The 21,908-nt window shown below is 33.3% G+C and overlaps 1 protein-coding gene across 4 annotated transcripts in view; it reads right to left on the bottom strand.

Moving 5' to 3' along the window:
• Positions 1 to 337: 337 nt before the first annotated feature.
• The window catches only part of LOC148604549 (prestin-like), a 34,126-nt gene continuing 12,555 nt past the window's right edge, over positions 338 to 21,908 (bottom strand). Inside the window, exons 1-19 of one of the 4 annotated variants that reach the window (XM_088549203.1) lie at positions 19,188 to 19,297; positions 17,350 to 17,746; positions 16,794 to 16,904; positions 15,685 to 15,890; positions 15,177 to 15,341; positions 14,057 to 14,212; positions 12,707 to 12,789; positions 10,278 to 10,425; positions 9,276 to 9,389; positions 8,129 to 8,206; positions 7,825 to 7,920; positions 7,411 to 7,517; positions 6,806 to 6,875; positions 5,477 to 5,641; positions 4,617 to 4,880; positions 4,279 to 4,333; positions 3,846 to 3,961; positions 3,491 to 3,576; positions 338 to 1,915 (exon numbers count right to left, since the gene is read on the bottom strand). In XM_088549203.1, the coding sequence (XP_088405329.1) occupies positions 3,493 to 3,576; positions 3,846 to 3,961; positions 4,279 to 4,333; positions 4,617 to 4,880; positions 5,477 to 5,641; positions 6,806 to 6,875; positions 7,411 to 7,517; positions 7,825 to 7,920; positions 8,129 to 8,206; positions 9,276 to 9,389; positions 10,278 to 10,425; positions 12,707 to 12,789; positions 14,057 to 14,212; positions 15,177 to 15,341; positions 15,685 to 15,890; positions 16,794 to 16,904; positions 17,350 to 17,704 (2,373 nt within the window). In that variant the 5' untranslated portion in view covers positions 17,705 to 17,746; positions 19,188 to 19,297 and the 3' untranslated portion in view covers positions 338 to 1,915; positions 3,491 to 3,492. Of the gene's footprint in view, positions 1,916 to 3,490; positions 3,577 to 3,845; positions 3,962 to 4,278; positions 4,334 to 4,616; positions 4,881 to 5,476; positions 5,642 to 6,805; positions 6,876 to 7,410; positions 7,518 to 7,824; positions 7,921 to 8,128; positions 8,207 to 9,275; positions 9,390 to 10,277; positions 10,426 to 12,706; positions 12,790 to 14,056; positions 14,213 to 15,176; positions 15,342 to 15,684; positions 15,891 to 16,793; positions 16,905 to 17,349; positions 17,747 to 18,978; positions 18,997 to 19,187; positions 19,298 to 21,908 lie in introns of those variants that run through there. The other 3 variants (XM_088549205.1, XM_088549204.1, XM_088549206.1) reach the window with 3 other exon arrangements.

The following is a 21,908-nucleotide window of genomic DNA, read 5'->3' on the forward strand; positions in this document are numbered from 1 at the left end:
CTGGATACGTTGAAGCAGCTGGAATGCTACAATTAAGAAAGAGTGACTTGTGAAATCACTGAAATATTTATAAAAAAAGGGGGAAAACAAACTTCTGACAGAGTTAGAAGCAGTTGAAAAAACACTGAGTTGAGATAATCATCCTATAATTTTGGCCTCTTCGATGCCTACCTAACCTTGGGAAATTAAGAACTTTAATAGTCAAACAACTGTTATTTTGAGGTCATCTTTTTACTTTTCTATCAGCAATTGTCTTGTGTTGCGAATAATTAGTGCATTAATAAAGTTACATACTGGCGTGTCTTCGTAAAAATTATAGAAAGTGAATACACAAAGACTGGCTAATACATGTTTTATTTACATGATAACAATATGGCTAATAATATCATATTCAACTGTTACATCTATATTTACAATAACAATACAATAACAATATACAATTAAATCCAAGAAGCACAGTCATCAACCATAGAGCACTTTCGAATCCGAAAAAAAATTTCATTGAAATAATCATAATATCGATTGATTATACAATGAAACAGTGCATTTTACATTCAATTGTTGTAAGGGTAATCAAGGGAACCAAGGTTATAGCGGTAATCAAAAGAATGTAATCCAGGGACAAAGACCAAACATGGAAAACAGACTTACACAACAAAGAACATAAAGTCACTAAAATCATACATACAAAGTAACAAAAGTAAATGATCAAATCGGACTCCACTAAAAATATTCCATTAGACTCAGAGGTCAAGAGGTCAACCAGTTTGGCATTGATATCAAATTGCTGATTTCGCTATTTTCACTCGGAAAAGAAGGTTGATTTTTAAAATAAATCCATTAATGAATAGAATTGACGCTCTATATCATATAAACAATATTTGGTGGGCTTATCTAATACACTGGGTCGGCACGATCGGCACTGAATTTTCTTGACGGATTGTTGCTTTTTAAAATGCCAGCCCAATAGGATTTGCACTTAAATTACGCTCATATATTAGTAATAAAACTTTCATACATGATTAATGCTTGATTTGTAATTGCAAAGGACAAGGAAGTGAACATAAGATTTAAATTACTTTTCAAATTGAACTACAAACAAATGAATATTCACAATAGTTTATTACTTTTCTAAAGCCTCTTTTTTTAAGTTTGCATGACATAAAACGGACACTGAGTGAACATGAGTTCCCTATGCATCCAGAGAAAAACTACGACAGTGGCAACTTGGAATATGTATGATGGCATAATGATGGCACGTTCATGGCTTCAACTTACAATGTCTATTACATCTGTTAAATTAGTATGTCACGCAAGAATTAGAATAATATATATTTTTTTCACTTTTATTTCGTAATAAATTAAAGGGGCTTGTTTAAAAAAGTTAAAGGCAATTTTTATCATCTTCAAAATATTAACAGACCATGTCAGCATATTTTGAGATACACATTGAGGTTGCCCCATATTACATAATTTTCAGTTATTTTTGTATTAATATAACACATAAATATCACAAAACACATAAAAATGCCGGCATTTACTAAAGCACTCAATTTCGATGAATTTCAGTCTAAAACTAAGTTATTTCAGCTTGTATAGCAACGAAAACCATCCTGATCCAAATGATATACATTGTACATCTTAGAAATAAAACGAATTATGAAATACAAATGAAAGAATTATGAAAAACCTAACATACAATGATTCAGTTTAAGACCTAAAGGGCACAAATGCAACCTAAAATATGCATAGAAAACTTTTGCAGTACACCTAGCTACATATGTATTTGATTTGAAGTCATTAAAGTTTTTAATGTCTTTTTTCAATCATCTTCATGAATGTTCTACACTTTTAGCTCAGTCTTTAATCTACCCGTACTATTGATTGATGAGATTTACATGTGAACGTTCTTAGGCTGCAAAATAACAATAAAAACACGATTAAGTTAAATTCATATTTTCTATCATCAATCGACAGATACCATTCAGTATAAATTATACATATTGACTATCAATGGTTTTAGTTTATTCTAATACTCATCTATTAAGTGCTAATATGGGTGTGTGCGTTTTTGTTTTCAAATAGCCATTCTGTCGAACTCACCAGCTTCAGATATTCATACGCTACTGGTGCGCTTGTTAACCAACTTTCAGAATCGGGAAAACTTCTTATGGATATTTTTTTAGATTTAAAAATGTTACCTCTAGAAAAAACGGTATTATTAGATATAAATCATAAGAGAATAATATTATTGTTGTTGGTAGAAATGATGGTACCATCTTGATATCATTAGCATCATGTTGGATGTTTCTAGAAAATAAGAGGACGTTTACTTTACCGACAACACACTCAAAAAAATGTGAGTTATAGAAATTACGTTAAATATTCATTCGTTTTTAAATAATGATATTGCTTCTGTTTTCTGTGTTTATTTTCTCTTAAAATTTGACTTCCTGATTTAGCTTTAAACAGTGTTACCTTTGTTTCTACTGTTACTGATGCGAAGTTTTATTCTGTGTAAAATTTTACAGGAGAACAGCAAGTAACTCTCCAGTAAAAAGAGATTGTCTATCCTTGCTTACACAACAAATTTATTTTCTTCGATTTCCTCTATTCGTCGTGCTCGCTCATTTTTTGATTGGCATTGTTAAAAATAATTTTGCCAATGATTTGTTTTATTTCTAATTGATACTAACATTTTATTACGTTTTTTAGTTGTTCGATGGTTTTCTGTTTCCTAATAAGCATTATGTGTTTGTTCTGAGTGTTTGTCCAACGAAAATGTTAAATAATTTGATGAAATAACCATTGTACTTTTAGCGGAAATATCTGTGCCAAATATCCTTTTCCGATGCAGTCGATCTAGTTTCCCTTTTTACCCTTTGATCTTAAAGACGCTTTTCTATGGAAACTCAAGTCACCTAATCTCAATTCTGTTTCCCAGTTGGCCAAATACTGATAACTTAGTGGCGTTCGAAAAAAAAACGGTATCGAAAATTGTGTGCCATGTCTTAATGCAGAAAATTTTAAGTAAAAATTAAAAAAAAATTATTGCGTCCGCTATCTTTTTTTTTATGGTATTATTTGCTATCTTAAAGTTACGTTTGTAAAAAGAACTTAAAAACGTGTTAACAGAATATCGTGTTGAACTCTTTATACATAAACAAATGTTTTGAATATTTTTCGTAATGCACATTCAACCATGCTTGAAAATCATAGTTTTAAGGGAGATTTATTTTAACTCGATATGAAGAGTAAAACAGTAGTCCCAGATACCAATATAAACTATAAAAATACTAAAAATAAGAACTAATTCTAACTTAACTACCTAAACCTTAAATGTAAAAAGTTATATATAATAATCAGAATAAAGGATAAAATAAATATAAAAAGAAAAACTAAATGTGAAGCAAGAGAGAGATCTGCAGTGAATACGTCTGAACTAAACAAGTAAAAGCAGAACTTTTTTCCCGAGTCCATTGTTACTCACTATCACGTATCATCGTTAATTAACTGAGTTTCAACTGTAACCTCAGATTCCTCAGTAATTGTTTCAAGATAGATTTGTAACTTTCGCTGAAAATTTGTCAAATTAAGGTTAAAACAATATAGATATCTCATTAACATATGATCACTTTAAAATGTGCATATTGGGGAAATAGTTTTGTAAGGTATTCGAAAAGATACTAAGGACCTTTTTTATCATAAAACGTCTTTCTGTAGTATTAGACTACGTCGCTATGGAAACATTTAACATTCAACCAATTTACTTAATAGTGTCGTACTAGTCGAGAGGTCAACAGTTTAAAAAAAAAATGGTGCGATAACAAGCTGCTCAATCATACCTCTTCTGCAGGTGCAGCCAGTCTAGCTGCTGTAACGGCGTCCTCAACAGTCATATACATGTTATCGCCATAAGTGTCTATAAATTCTGTTTTCTCAAGCACTGACCACACATTATCTGAAAAATGAAATTCAAAGACTAAACCAAATTGGAGAAGTGTTTTCATTTTTCTAAATTGTAAATTTATGTCGCAAGCATTTACAAAATATGTCTTTCACGAAAAAAAAATAAAATAGAATACTTTGATATATCTTGGTAGGTGAATGTTTGCATTTTACAATGGAGTGACAGTTTCAAATATAGAATACCCCTTTAGTGACAATTTTTTTGCAGTAAAAGGGAGACAATCTTAGTACACTCCTTTGTCAAAAAAATATGTATAATTTAAATTAACTACGTCCGCAAATAATAATTCTTGAATATAACTTACTTACCATTAACGCATGCTATCAGTACTGTAACGTGAATGGATTTATAATCATCACACAGCTAAAATACAAATGATATTAAATTATCGAAATGTTCTATAAGTCTAACGAAATCATAAACTAAACAATGATATCTTTATAAGCTTTTAACATATTTCGGCATTTCGAGATGAAGAGTAATATGCATTAGCATTAACATTGTTGTTAAGATTTTTTTTTGTTCTACACGTAAACAATTGTCTCACATACACGTACTTGAAACCCCTAAAGATTCCGTTACTATATGAAAATATAAATGACGTATCAATCAAGATACACTGTAAATTGGTTACTATATTTCATACCTGTTTTAATATTTTAGCACCAACAGTATCAATAAAGAATATTGCAGAGCAGTCTAAAACTATGTGATGGACATAACCACAGTCTGCCATACTTGTGTCAATAGGGCGCCCCATAGGAACAAGATCATTGGAAGTTGGCAAATACCCGTTCCCATCAATCTCGCTAGTAGCCCCTACACTTGAAAAACTAGAACGAGCGGATCTAGATCGTGCTGATCTGGAGGATTTGGACGACGAAATTGAATCCAATGACTTAAGACTGCTCTGTAAAGAAAGTTTAGATTAATTAGTTTACTGAATATCAAATAAGGTATCATTGTAACATCGTGTTACGTTGAACAAAGTATAAGTAGTGTTAAGGTTTACAGTGTTCCAGCTGACACACTACATGGAGGAACAGTATGTTTACGTTTAATCTAAAATTATTCCAGATCAAAACAGAAACCTGTTGTCTGTTTGTGTATTTTCCCAGTTCATATGTTTAACAATATAATGTAAACACTTCAAAGTGAATTTTTCGCACATATTCATAAACTACTGTGTTTCCGTAACTAGAACAGCATTAAGCCCATATGTTTAAGATATTAGCATTTTATACAATGATCGTACAATCATTTGAAATAAACAATGCAATACTCTATAATACGAACGAATCTCTGTGCAGTTCAAACCTAAAATTAATGTTCATAAAGGTTCAGTCATTAAGTTCCACAATTTAATCAAATGTTTTACATTTGACATTTCAATTCTGCACTGTCAGTGTTCATCTCTATCCAATATTGTGATACATGTAGACGAAAGCGTACCAAAATAAAACAAAAAAATAATATAAAATAAGATTAAAAAGCAATTTCATTTACCTGTCTCCTAAACTCCTGAATAGACCCTAGTCGTTTTATCTGTTTCCTAACTCTCTCAGGTTTGGTATCAGATAAAGTGTACACCTGTCTTAGGAACAAATCACCATTGGCAAAGTAGAGCGGTGCGTTGAAGCCAACAATTCTTATTCCTGAAAATCCTCTTGTCTGAAACAACCAACATAACATCTATCAGTAGGCGTGATATGCATTTTAGCAATTTGAAATAGAGCGATACTGATTTCAATACAAATCTTGTTAGGTTTCTGGGTGTTTTAAAAGCTCTCTGGGTAGAAATCTGCCCTACATTTTACCAATGTGTCCTACGTGTGATCTTTTCAATACGGTCTTTTAAGTTAAAATAGCTTATAAGTAAGATAGTAAGTAGTATATAATTCTATCAAGAGTGTTTTTAAAGTCACTCAGAGGTACATACACTTGCATTGAAATCGGTTTCAAACTATACGACAAAATCAATGACTTCATTCTGTATTGTCAACTTTCTTTTCATCTGAGAAACATTCCTTCAGCACCTCCGTATGGAGTTTTCATATCACAACTCATACTTTATGTCAGAGCTTGCCGTAACTACGCAACTTTTCTTATCGCTATAAGAGAGTTTTTACAATTAGGCTTCTGGAATAGGTTTATGTTGCTACAATATTGTAGTCATCACTACAGAAGTTTTATGGTCGTCATTAGAACTTGTGGATCATTACGGTGTATCCATTTGCACCATGAAAACTGATTTGTTCAATGTGTCATAGTTTTCCTATCCTTTTTCGTCTACCCTGGACTTGACTTTTATGAGCAACTCGGTGGGTGTTTCAAGAAAAGCAGAGGGCGCTTACCCTTCCGGTACACCTATTCCATGCTCCCAGTTTTTTTGGTGGAGTCTGAGTTCCTCATTTGTTTTTGTTACTTTGTATATATTATTTTGGTTGCTTTGTGTACTTTGTTGTGTATGCCTGTTTTTCCATGTCTAGTCTGTCCCTGGATTACATTCTTTTGATTACCGCTAAAACATTGGTTCCCTTGATTACTCTTTCAGATATATCAGTAATCTGAAGTTTTCTAAATGTTTTCCTTAGTTTAATCGACACTGGATCCACAAGTTTGACTCGTTATACATTTTACAGATATGCCAAATACAAAATGTGAAGTACACTGTATCACATTAGTGTTTACCTCAAAATCAAAATCCTGGTGGTAAAAATAGAAAAGTCTGGTAACTAAGAACACGGGGATAGACCTACCGTCCCTTACTAGCGATTCAAAAAGGAAAATTAAATCTGACTTCCACCCGCCATGTTTTTCAACTATGCTACATACCTTGATGTATTTAGATTCATCAGCAAAAGCATTAACTGGTTCTATCTTCTTTAGAACCCTCGCTTTGGCACTACAATGTATCAATTTATTAAAATTAACACCGTCTTCTGATATTATTGTCTATAAAATTCACTGAAATGTTAAGAACTAGAAAACTGTCATTAGTTATACTTTTATAAACACTTGTTGGCATCCGGCATTTTATGACACAATAACACAATTGCCTGTGATTATAGAGAGTGTTGTAGTACTTATGAAAAAAGATAAAAGCTTCAATTTGTTCTCAATATCACACCGAATCTTTGCATGTGACTCCCATTCACTTTCACTTTCACTTTCATATATTGATCAAAGAGAGAGGTGTAATTCATTTGCCCGAAAATTGAAATACAAAACTAATAAAAACGAGTAGTATTTATTCCGAAAACGTGTAACTCTAGAAAACAAATGGTTCTCTAACATAATATATCTATATTTCTGAAAGTTGAAATAAAAGATCTCATCAATGGTCTAAACTTTAAACTTTAATTCTTATCTCGAAATGTCACGATACTCAGTTTTGATTTCTGCTGTAAATGATGATTTTAAACTTAAATATTACTTACCATTGTGTCCTGATAACAACGGTGACAAAGGAGAATCCAATGCCAACCCAGAGTCCAATATCAACGTAGAAAACAACAACAGACACAAATGTCACAACCCAAATGGCCTGAAAATAAATATTATTTTTATACAACTTCTATCAGAAAAGGCTGATAAAAAAGGCGTTAATAGTGATCAAGTATCTAACCAAAGAAACGAGTTACTTAGCCCTTATTTAAAAAAAGGACTAAACAGTTATTTGTGATGAAAAGACGACGTATTTCGTTCATTCTCACTGTGTTTGTGCTTGGGGTTCTTTTTTATAATATCTCCTGTTTATTTTTGTTTTAGTCTTGGTGGAAAAATTAAGTCCGACATACTATTTGCGTTGAAATATTCAACAAAGTTTGCTCAAAACATGCCCAAATACTTACAAAATCATAAGCAGATATATGTAGAAGTTTCCTCAGAGTTAGGATTTGCAAAAACATACTCCTGAGAGCAACAACTATGATCGAAGACAAGACACACTGCAAATATAACATACAGGATTTACAATCAAACCAAAAAGAACAGGATAACTATTTATGAATAGCTTATAGTTACTAAAAATTAAAATGAGCATTAAACAATACTTTGACTCATTTATAATATCAACTTACTTTAATAATACATATATAAGATAAAATAGTTTTAGAATGCTAAGGTGTATAAGTTTTGTCATGACTAATGTCTTACATTGGGTAAATCTTGGAAGAGTGGTCCTATCACCAATATCACTATCAGTACAAGGGATGCTGAGAAAAAACTGGTAAGCTGCAGAAAAAAATGCATATGAGAAATGAATGCGTCAAAATTAATGGATAATACTTCCTTTAAATATACGATACAGCCTGTTTAAAAAAAACACTTGTCATAACACTAAGTTTTGATGCATCATAAACAAGGTGTTGCACGATATTACATATAATTTAATGTTTTCCTCTTATTTTTCCTGATAAAACATCTAACTTTGGTAAGTATGTAATTAAAATCTTATATGACCACATTTGTGTTCTTTGGTGTGGTTTATCATTGTTAAACGTCTACTCTACATCATTTACATTGGTGACACTTGGCAGGTGTATATTTTAGTTTTTTAGTTTGTTTCACAAAAACTGCTATTTCATTGTAAAGTGACGCGATTGTTTTGTGTTTGTATTGTTTATTTACTTTATTTAGCAAAATAGTTTATTCATTAATTCAGGCTGATACGCGAGACAAATATTACATTTAATTACATAGAAGGATTTAAGTATTGTTTAATGTGTGCTTTTGTTGTTCATTACTGTTTACAAATTTTGTTGTTTAATAAAATTAATTTGAGAAATAACAAAGGAAATAAATCTGAACATTTAACAACATTCTAAGGGAGATAAGTAGCTTTTTTATCTGTAAAAAATGTCATATACAATCATCACATGCAATCATAATATGCTCCAACGTCATTGGTTGTCTGTGCAGTTTTATCGATCCTATTAACTTTTCATTCATCTTTTGTGCTTATAATTTGCCTTGTAGACTTTGCTTTAGCTGCAGAACCTTTATTTACGTATAATAATGATAACAGTCCGTTCCTAACAAGTGATATTGATCCAACAATTTCAGTTGTCCGAGTTGTCCATTTGCTTTTGTTTCTTTGTGGTATTTTGGTTGATTCATTCTTTTTATGTGCATCTGTTTTCCCTGTCTGGTCTTAAACCTTGGATTATATTCTGTTGATTTCTGCTCGAATCTTGGTTTCATTGGTTGCTCTATTATACGAGAGAGTCGCACGCAGTTTTCATCATTTATCTAAACTATGCTTATGTACTCATTGTATCACTGATTATATCAAATACTATACCTGTGTTTTTCCACCAGCTGATTCTTGAACTGAACTTCTTGAAACAGATGCAGCAGCCGGGTAGCAGGAAAAAAATGACCCAAAAACATTTGCGGCTCCATAAGCGATGAACTCCTGTTGAAAAAAATATTACAATTGTCATTCCTCCTTCTAAAGTATACATTAATGTATACAGGCAAATATTTTTCACGTGAGATTCATGTTAATCGAGCTTCACATGAAATTCATGTGAAATTCACATGATTTTCATGTGAAATTCAGTAAACACGAATTTCGTTTGAACATTTCGTGTGAATTTCATGTGAAGGCTCCATTCACCCGAATTTCACGTGAACTCTGTCACTTAGTTTATTTGCTCAATTCAGGTGAAAATCATGTGAAATTCGTGTGAAAATCGTTTGAAATAATTTTGGCTGTGTATTTTACGTTGTTTTATTACATGATTATATTTTTTTAATTCGAATCAGAATATAAAATGAAATGTAAACGTCACTGTAACAACACTTCTTGGGGTGCAAAATACTTGTTTTCAAGTCGACAAATGTCACCATTTAAGCATTGTTTTACTTGTTAAAATTTTCCTGCTTTCGGTAGGTTTCTGCCAACATTAATCGACATTATATGTTGCATCCGACGAAGCGTTATTGTTACAGTGAAGATTATTATTTGAAACGATCACTTAGATTTCATGTTTCTGCTTTAATTTATCGTTATGAAAACAGTATTTCTTTTTTTTTCATTTCTATAGGTCTAACCCCAAGTAGTATACCAATCAAGGCGTACATATCTGATATGCAAATGCTTTAAGCTAAGGCACTAATTTACTACCATTTATTTTACAGGTTAAGTCTTACAAACATATAGATTAACCTACTACTTGCCTAAAATTCCACATTTCCATATAACCTATAAACTTGGCAAAATTTTCCACATTCTACGCCACTTGTTATTGAATTTTACTTTAAATAATACTTACCAATACTTATCAGCTTGGTTATTTACCTGATTAGAGTCAATTCTGTAATGGTGTTTCTTTGCCATGAGAGCAGCGAGTGATACTGACTGTGCAAATGCAACAACAGCTACGATGATGCCTTCACTGAAGTTATTAGTGGCGTCTGTGAATGATGGAACTTTTGGTTCGGGAAGACTAAAGCAAATGAAAACTGGTTATACATTTGAGCTACGAACTGTAAATAATTTTAGTGTTATATTGTAATCGGGGCAATGTTCACGTCTTTTGATGTCTACAAATACACAAAAGAAATTATGCAGCCGAAATATAGTATTCCAGTGAACTGAAACAATGGTTAACGGTCACCTCATACATTCCCATCTTTTACATGCCGTTTATCAAAATAAAATTTAGATCGATTGAAATGTTTTTTGTTTAAAAAAAACTAAAACCTTAAGTTTCTTAGAGCCAAATGAATGTATGCCTTAGTTAAAGAAAAAACTTGGGACAGGTTAAGAACAATAAGAGAGGAATGGATAAAAACAGTGATGATGTATTGGTACAGGCAAACATCGCACAGTCAGAAGAAGCACTAGACATAGAAATTGGTAGTCCTTAAGTGGTCAAAGCAATCAAGGCTCTAAAAGATTGGAAAGCACCTTGGTGTGATCAGATACATTCTAAGATGTTAAAAGCAGAAGAACTAGTAAGACCTAGAGTCCTTACAGAAATCCTAAAGAACATCTTGGGCAGTGAGCAAGGACTTAATCAATGGCAACCTAATCTTTACTCAAGGTGCCCAAGAAAGTTGACCTTACAGACCAAAACAACTAGAGAGGAATCATTCTTTTATCTGTTACAAATAGGGTTCTATGTAGAGTCATCTTTAGAAGAATATCACCACTAATGGCCCTATTTATAAGAAACGAACAAGCTGGCTTTAGTAAAGGAAAGATATTTTCAAACCTAATCTCCACTTCAAGACAAATCATTGAACACAGCAATGAATGGAATGCTACAATTTATACCAATTTCATCGACTTTGCCACGGCATCTGACAGTATACAGACAAGCCTTATGGAAGATCATGGCAAATTATTGTATTCCAGAAACAATCAACTATTTCAATTATCCAGATTATTTACAAAAACTTTCAAGCCAGGGTAATATGTGGCACCAACCTTTCAGACAGCTTCGATCTTAAGAATGAAGTGAGACATGGATGTTTGTTAAGTCCTCTGTTTTCACCATGTGCATTGATTGAACAAAATAAAAAGGGATTACCCTGGACATTTGACAAGTGACTTTCAGTTGATATTGTACTCCTTTACCAACTCTTCTAGTACATTCAAGGAAAAACAAATGTCTTAGTCATGTACGGTAATTAAATTGGTCTTCATGTAAATGCAGCAAATACCAAAGTGATGAAGGTCAACAGCAAGACGAACGCCGAGCTTAAAATCACCAATAGCGAGATAGATGAGGTGTCTGACTTTACGTTCCTTGGAAGTAAGGTAACATCTGTGATTCAACATCTGAATTAGAGAGAAGGATAATTAAAGCAATATCACCATATGCTAGCCTGGAAACATTTGGAAGTCATCAGTCATAAGCAACAAAACTAAGATCAGAATATTCAAGAGCAACATTCTTGGAGTCATTCTGTATGGGTCAAAATCTTGGAACGTCATTTAAAACATTATGACAAAGGTAGACGTCCTTCAAACCAAATGTTTAAGAAGAATAATGAAAATCTTTTGGCTAAATACCATCGGCAATAAAGAGCTTATGAAAAACATCTACAATGCCAATATCAATAATAATCAAGAAAAAGCGCTGAAATTGGATTGGACACATACTAGTAATCAGAATGGAGGTAACAGGGATTCCAACAAACTGCAATGAGATGGACACCAGCAGGAAAAAGAAATAGAATTCGTCGAAAGGAAACTTGGAGAAAATCAGTATAGAATGAGATGAGAATGAGAGTGTGGATGGAGTTGGAGCCAGAGCAACACCATAGCAACTAACAGAAAGAGATGAATCCTCAGTGAAGGCCTTATATACTATCCAGTGCGAAGAGAATTAGGTAGGTAGGTAAAGTAAGCTTAGTAGAATAATTTTCATATCCTGGTCATAACCATCATAAGAACAGATATGTTTACAATGCCATTGTTTTTCTCGTTTCAATCTGGATTCGACATCGTAAGAGCAACTTGACAGGCGTTTTGAGAACAGCAGGTGAAGTCTACTCTACCGATACACCAGGTTGTATTGAAGTCAGTGTTGTTCATTTATGCTTTAACTTCCGTATGTATTGTATTCATTTGGTAAATTTGTGTTTTATGTAATTTCTTTTCTGGTCAAGTCTGTACCGGGTAATGAGTATTTTCATCGTTCTAATTCGCTTGCTCTTACCTGAAATTACCAGTTTCTTAAATGCAAATGAAAGAACAAATTCAGTGTAAATGTTTACCCTGCAGGAACCTTCCCAACTGTCTTCATGTTATATCTGGTATGGAACTGGCCGTAGTGGGATGCAAGTGTACCAATAATTACCTAAAAGGACAAACAGCATAAATTTTACATTTATATAAATTAATCAAACAGTCTTATAAGCTCGAAAATATGACTTTTAAAAGCAAACGTGTATAGATACATGCATAATTTGAGAACTTCCAATTTGGAAATGGTAGATAGTTAGCAGTATACATGCACAGATAATAGGAAACGGATGCCAACATAAAACCAGATGGATTTGTTAACCTATTAAAATCATGACTTCTTATCCAATCAGCTCACCAAACACATCAACGTGACACACTGCACATTACCACATTTACAACATCCTTAATACTGACATTTGATATACTTTCCTTCGCTGAGTGAGTTTTAACCATTTTTTTATTCTGTTTTTTCACGGATTAAATGTTTAACTTGCTTCAGTAGTATTGGGTCAAAGTGTGACAATCGTGATACAACTTCAATTAATATACTTTTGGACCGACGTATTTTAATAAACCACAGTATGTCCAACCGTCCATGTTGTTACGTAAGATATTTCAAAAGCGCTTTGAGTGTTGTTTTTTTTTATAATTATTATGCAACAGAAACGCCCAGTTATTGAAGTTGGCTTGATGCCGACTGCCTCGATCCAAAGTCATTGGTTTTCTTATTTATAACGCATTTCCCTCCAATTGTTTTATGTTGTTGTATACTGACATTAGAGGTACACTGTGCATACAAAATACTACGAATTAAATGATCTCGAGTCCTTGAAATTGCACAGCGTTTCCTCACAGTTTTTGTGTTTATTTAGAGCTCATAAGTATATTGGTTTTATGTCAGTGTAATGATAAGTTTAGGGAGCCATCGGTTTCATTGTTTTCCGATTACAAAATTATGGGATTTTATCAACGGAAAATTGGGAGACTAGCGTGACATGTGCGTATCACAGCATTATCTGGACAGTTTATTTGGAAAAAAAAACAAACGATGGTTAAGGGTCATGAAAAAAAACACCCCCTTTCAGTCAGGTACATCAAAGTAGAAAAAAATAAAATTAAACAGTGTTATACTCATAGTCATAAACAATTCTATTTGGAAATCAGAAAAGTCCAACATTATCTTTTAAATTTGTCCCCGTCTTAATTCCCCGGAGCTGGAGTTTTCACCACTTTATAAGAACGATGTGCTAAGACAAATGTTTTAGATGTATAAGTGTTAAAAACATCCCTAAAACATCATGGAACATTTAGCATAGTAAAGTAGGGTCAATGTAAAATGCTTCCATTGACCCATATAGAAAAGGCTTCTCAATACATACCACAACAAGTTCAATAGGGATAGGTATCTTTAGTTTCTTCTTGAATCTTTGGTTCACTTGTACTTTTACCAGGTAAAGAATAATTATACAAATAGCAGACATAATAACTGTGGCTGGATTTGTCTTCCCGATATTCTCAACAATTGCCCTGTACGTCTACAAAGAAACCAAGACATATCGAAAATGACAAATTATGTATCGATGCTTTAGACGTAAGTCTTTGCAACTAACAGTACATATTATATAAAACTTTTACATACATGTACATGAAGAATTCACTCTCAGTTTCAGCTTTAATGAAAACAAAAAACAAAATCATGTCAAAAATAATAAATGATGAAATCTGCCACAAATAAAGCGGTCTCCATCTACAAGTCTTTATGTGATTTACCGTACATCTGTATAAACTGAACTCAATTTTTAGTTCGAAGCTGATTCTGTATACACAGGTTACTCTGCACAGCTTTACCTCGTGTAAGTTCTTTACTGACGACTTTAGAATAATCCAAAATATTGAATCATCACATTTTGTCAATTACAACAATGGATCTTTCTAGTCTTAAATTGCCTTTTAAGTTATTCAAAAATATCTAGTCAAAACAAAATGCTCGGTTAGTAAGTTTGCTTGAGCATTTGTTTTTGTAAAGGGTATATAGTTATATATATGACCAGGTACAATTAATCCAGTCTAAACTGACCCCTGAATAAACCGAAATCCTGTCTAAACCAGACACTTTTTAGAGTCCTTTTTTGTCGGTTTAAGGAGGTAGACCTAAGGTAAGGGACACAACTCTTACAAATCAGTGGAACGTTTGTATTCAGATTTACATCAATCTCATGTAAGCATCAAGATAACTTGGATAGATTTCATTCTGTTTCAAATGAAAGCTTGATAGGCTTTGGCGAAATTGAATATGATATAAACATGTCACTGATTTCAAGAGTTATGTCCCTTACCCCAGGTCTACCTCCTTAACTGTGCTTTAAACATTGGTAAATTTAAAACCTGTATAAACCGAACAAAAGTTCAAAAGGGTTCCGGTTAAGACAGGTTTCGCTGTATTTGTACGCATGATGCAGATGAATGAGTCAAAGTAAGAAAATCAATCAAATTACTTACATTGAATATTTGGAAAAGGTTCGGGAATCTCTTTATTTTCAATCCAAAGATGTACTTGACCTGACTGGTAAAGACATGCACTGCGGCACCAGTGGTAAATCCACTCACCAAAGAATCACCCATGTATGTAGTCACAAAACCAAGTCGGAAGACACCAAACAATATCTAAAATACAAAACATACCATCATGATAGAACTGTTAATTCTAAAAGATCATTTATACGGGGATAATTTATGCAAAGGGCACAAAAATACCCATGCCAGATTTTAAAATGCTGTTACCAAATATACATATGACAATTGCATTTCATGCTTGTAAGTTATGATTCGGTAATACATCGGAAAAAAAATCATTTTTTTTTATTGCTGTCTTGGAAGTTTTCTACTGTTGTAGGCAAAGATCACATATGAAAATTAAAGATACAAACTCACATTTTAAATCCTAATTGGGTTTAATTAACTGACTTTTGAAACATTGCATATAACAAAAGTCTGCCGCCAGCCATACCTGTATGACCCCAACAAGAAAACAAACTGATGCTGCTAGAGCCATCTTCTCCGCATCCAATTCAGAAATAAGAGATTCCACGGGAGATAGTGTTGTCGTAGAATTAGCATCTGTCATGTTCAGAGTATCGAGAGTTATAGAATTTGTTTTCTCCTTTAGTTGCGATACGATAGACCCTGTCATAAGGCTCACAACAGCAACAGTACCTAATCAAATCAGCACTTATTATTAAATAACAATATAACAATTATGTTGAAAAGGATAGGACTTTCTGTAAATCTGTTAATCATTGACATCTTTGCCTGTTCCAATGCAAACTTATTTTTAAAACATTGTTTTGAATGACTTATAGTACTGAACTGATCTCTTATTTACTTTTTTAATGGAACCCAATGATATATTTACACAGTTCGTACAACAGCGAACCAAATACAAAAGACTTGTATAGTAACAAGTATTTGCTTCTTGATTTTAATAGAAAAGCCCGAGAAAACGACCTTGCAATATATCCTTGTAGATATTGTATTTTCGAAAAAAGAACCGAAGCGTTCCGGAATTCCGACAATATTGCATAATTATCAATGATGGGTATGCATTTATTAAGCTCCTCCGCAGAGCTAAAACTGTTTTTGATTCACTCCGCTGGCTTAAAGGCTCTACTATACAGGATGTAAAATAATTCTCATCACATGAGGGATTCGCGAAGCTAGAGAATAAACCCTTTGTGAAGAAGAGTGGTATTTACCAGATGAATATTTAAAAGATGAGATTAATGTCCATTAACAATGAAAGTAAAGATCGAACTTGAGATTAATATTGATCTACTGTAAGTATGAAGTCTTGCTCGCTCACTGTGCTCGCTATTTGAACATGTACAATATCAAATTAATTTGCAAACTATACAAGCGCATAAGAATGTATGAATTATTCATAGCTGTAAAATAAAAAGGTTTTTGTATATTTGGTAAAATGCAAAAGAACCAACTTCTACCGATAACTTGTAAACCATTTCCCGAAGTTGCTATAAATTATGTATCGGTTGGACTAACATTTATATATATATTTATATACGCATTTTACTAAGAGTTTACTCATGTAGTACGACTTACCCATAGAAATGTGTTTTGATGTGCCCAGAAAGTAATATATTAATACTGGAAAAAATGCCACATAGAGGCCAACAATTGGTGGGAGGTCTGCCAACATAGCGTACGCCATTCCTGTAATTTACATAGGGTTTTTTACAAAAATATTTTTAAAGAATATGCCCAACTCGTGTGTTAAAAATATATAAAACTTTTGTTCATAATTTAAATGATTGATTGATTGATTTATTGATTATATTTTCAAGTCCTATGATATTTCATGTCTTCCAGGAGTAGAACGATTGACATACCGAAAAGACCCTGCTATGTACTAGTCTGATATGCAGGATTCTTATTGTGCCAGCTCATAGGAGTAACAGCCTCATCCCACTTGGACACATTGTTCTGACTCCGTTCGAGACAACCTGTGGCCTCACTATCTCCTAAATACCGCATGCTTTGCAGAGAGGCATTGACTACCAATTTTAAATTCTTTGATATGACTCGAACCCACGACCTTCCCACTCTAGGAGAATACGCTACCCTGAGACCACCATGACGGTAAAAATTATAATTGTACCTTGTGGAAGCTGCATTACCCCGACTGTAAATCCAGCTATGATATCATTTGGGAGATCAGTACGCGGTTTGTACTTTTTCATGATGTTGATGAAGGGGACTGTCTTCAGGAAAGCTTTTTTTATTTGCTCTCCCGAACAACTACACATTGAATCACAGTTAGTACAAAATGTGTCTTTGATGGTGTGGTCTTTCGGACCTTGTCGATATTCCCTTCTGAACTTATTCGCCTGATACAGCTTAGGTTCGTCACTGGCGGTATCTGAAATGACGGTTTCGTCCATGACTCCAGCCTCGACATCAATATTCTGGGGGGATACTGCATCCCCGTTTGATTCTGCTTTATTGTCTTCCATGTCGTCGAAAGTTGATGTTTTAACAGCCGACGACAGTTTTTACTGTAAGTATAGAACAAAAACACTTTGGATATGAAGGTCATGAAATCATATTTTAATAAGAAATGAAAATCATACAATAAAGGATGATAGAGACGGGTAATAAAGCACAGAAACCAACTTGACAGATTATGGGGAAGTGTCTCGAGAAAATCCCTATAAGTTTACTGTACAAATGTAGATTGATGCACACTATGGCGATCGATTTGTGTAAGACACAGACTTATTTACTATTTCCACGCAGCAAAAAAAAACGTCTTAAGTTATCTTGACCCACACAATGGAGCAACCTTCGTATTTGTTTAAGCTCGCTTGATCAGTAGTATTTATCTATAATTTCTATTTGAACAAACAATTGATGATTTTCCACATTTAGCACATCTGGCGTTTAAAGACACATGCCTTTCAAGCAGAAATAATTACTTGTTTATAATGAAAATTGATCGGAGACACAGTTTATACTGTAATAGGAAGGAATGGCCGGCTTGTTTGATAAAACTAAAAAACTATAAAGTCTGATGTTCATAGTTACTAAATTAGGTAACACTACATATTTACAAAGTCCTTATTTTTACCGATCCTGCAATCCTAATGTTTTTTTTTATCTAAATACTAAATTAGAAAGAGAGTTTTTGGGAATTCGAACTACCTTGGCAAAACATACATTAAAGGCCCAAGTGGGTGTCGGATTATGTTTTTTATGAAAACATTAGTCTAACCCGCAATGTATTAGGTTGACATGGTGCATATTGATCGAGAGATAGATACATATTTACAAAAAAACGACAAAGATGACGATATGAAAGTGGGGTAACATGTTTACTTCTTAAAAAACAAGACACTTATATTACACTTAGGTCGTTCTAAATATTAACCGCAACAGGCCAGTTATTAATATTACATGTAACCCGTGTTAATATTACATGTAACCCGTGTTAATATTACATGTAACCCGTGTTAATAAAGTGCTCATTTAACGGTCACGTAAAGTTGAATAATTTGATAGACTTTGTCTGTTTGCATCAAGTTATGTTTCTCTTTCAGTCCGTTTACTAGCCATTAAAATTCATGTAATGCAGGTTAACAACGCTTTGTAAATTTTAAATCTGTCATTTCTAACAGTTTATCCCCCGCAATAGGTGATCATAGATGTATTATTTTCGACAGTCCTGTTTCAAGTACAAATTCAAGCACCTCGTAAACATTTTGTTTAGCAGTCACAAATATATTACTACCTTATACGATTTTCTCGTCATCTCCAAGAACTAGCTTATTCTTCTAAAATACGTTTTAATCATAAATGTTCAATTTACAAACTCCTTTTTACTCCTAGTTTGAGTGTTATATCGTTGAATGGATTGTAAATAAGTGATGAAAGGTTTGTGACCAAACTCTATGATAAAAATGACAATGGATTTGAAGTTACCAAAGAGTACGGGCCTACCTTTGATAGTTCATGTAATTCCCATTTTATCCCTCCATAACACGCCCGCGTGTGAACATGATAAAAAATATTCTCTCCACTGACGTGTAAAACAAGAAAATCATTGAAACAGATGTATATATATTGATCTGTATATAAAGTTTCATTTGTGTCCAAATGTCAGTCGATGCATAGGAAAGTTATATTAATGTCGAAACTCGATTTTTATTACAATTATCATTATTCATATTCCGTGTTTTATTAATATTGAACAAAATTGGTGATAATAATTACGATACATGCCATAATCCCATCATATAATTTTGCCTATGATTTAGTTAGATTTATTTATCGTCTATACTTTCCAGAAAGAAATATTAACTCGAAAACTAAATCGCAATTGACGAAGAAAAATGTTAATTAAAATAGATGTTATAAAACTGTCTGTAATAAAGCATTACTAGGTCGCCATTGCTTGGACTATCACGTTTTTTTCCTAGAAATTGAATACTTTTCTTCGTATAGTCCAGGTCCACACACCTCGGTAGTGTGGACATCTTGAACTCAATAAAGACACACATACTTGCAAATGAATGTAATAAAAAAAAATCCCAACTGAATTACATGCGAAAATTTAAAAAGGATCGGAAAACGCCTTATTACGTAAATGGTTTGTAGATTTAGATGACGATAACAACTCATTACTGTGTACAATTATAGGTTGGTCGTACGAAATGTCTACATATTAATTATTTTAAAATCATCAACCATCGGCCTCAACCGTATACGATGTTCACAAATATAGCATACGATACATTTTGATTTCTCTTTGTAATAGTTTTATATAGAAGTTTTACTTATATATAGTAAGAAAAAACAAATGAAGAAACTTTGCCATTCTGTCATTTAATTCAGCCTTAAATCTTCCAATTCTGCTTTCATTTGATGAATAATCAAGGCAGGTTAGGATTGCATCTGTGTTTATGTCAAGTGTCTTGAAGTCGATGAATCTGCTTATTTAGGCCACGATCTGTTATGCCATAAAACGTTTAATCCTCTATCAAGTGAATAACCTTCGTGTGACACAAGTGCAATATGAGTTCATCAAAGTATCAATGAGGCGTAACGTATGGGAAATACATGCACATGTTATATACAAATGTTAAAGTGACCAATATTGAGACGTAGCGTACGGTGTTGGTGTCATTTTTGGCAACGTCGGAATCGGCAAAATTTGACGTCTTTTTTTGTATTGCGACGTACATCGTTCTATAATTGTTATATGTAAAAAAAAAGTGTGCTTATTTAATTTTTTACATAAAATAACACACACGACATGTTTTATTATTTAATTATCCGATCGATATTAATATTTCGTACGTTTTGGTCAATTAAAATGATCAGATTACATCCTGATATGGTAAATAGTTTGGTATCAACCATTTAAAAATGATTTGAAGGAAATTTTATCCTATGAGAAAAACGTTAGGAATTATGAAAGAGTAATCAAGGGAACCAAGGTTATAAAGAATGCTATCCAGGGACAACGACCATACATGGAAAACAGACATGCACAACAAAGAACATAAAGTAACTAAAATCATACATACAAAGTAACAAAAGCAAATGAGCAACTCGGACTCCGTTAAAAACTGGGAGCATGGACCAGGTGCACTGGTAGGGTAAGCGTCCTCTGTTTTTCTAGAAACACCCACCGAGTTGCTCATAAAAAGTCAAGTCCGGGGTAGACAAACGAGGAAAGGAAAACTATGACCTGTTTAATAAATCAGTTTTCATGGTGCAGATGGGTACACCATAACGATCCACGAGTTCATGATGACGACCATAAAACGTCTGTAGTGATGACTTCAACATAACCCTGTTCCAGAAGCCTATTTGTTAGAGTTCTAGCGCGATACAAAAAAGTCTGCGTAGTTTCGGCAAGCTCTGGCATAACATATGCGTTGTGATATGAACACTCCATACGCAGGTGCTGAAGGGATGTTGCCACAGATGAAAGGAAAGTTGACAATTCTGAATGAAAAGTCGGGTTTGTCGTAAAGTTTGGTCAATAGTTTTCCTTTACCATCGACTTCTAAGTGTAGGCCAAGATATGAAGCTGACCCTACAGTATCTGTAGTATCCTTTATCTCAAGTTCTTTGGGGTTCTTTGTGGTATATGCGATGTATCAAATCCCCGAAATTAGGATTAAAGATAATATGTCATCTATATAGCGGAAACTGTGATAAAAGGATCTAGCCAAACGATATTCTTTCTTTCGGATCAAATCAGCTATAAAGTCAGCTTCATACGAGTGAAGGAATAGGTCGGCAAGTAAAGGAGCACAATTTGCTCCCATTGGAATGCCGACTGTTTGTTGAAAAACACGTCCATCACACTGGACAAATATGTTGTCGATTAAAAATTCCAGAATTTTGTAAACATCTTCTTCTGTATATTTGGAAGATGATTTGGAATTATTTCTTACAAAGTATGAGAAATCTCTACCAAGAACTAATTTGAAAACAAATTTCCTGATGCGCCAAAAAAAAAGGAGAACACCCTCACTAAAACAGAATGCCAACAAACCTACAAGCAAAAAAGTCAGTAGCACCCACCGGAAATCATACTGTGAAAGCGTGTAAAGTGAATCTTTCCTATTTGGTTTTATATCTGTAATGTAGATCTACACGTTTCAAAATACTTTGATAGTTCACTCAAAGCTAACGAAAAAAGCTTTT

This window comes from Perna viridis, chromosome 10, assembly GCF_037379345.1.
Source record: "Perna viridis isolate PV_CMFRI_1.1 ecotype Kerala chromosome 10, ASM3737934v1, whole genome shotgun sequence".
In the NCBI taxonomy this organism is placed as follows: Eukaryota; Metazoa; Mollusca; class Bivalvia; order Mytilida; family Mytilidae; genus Perna; species Perna viridis.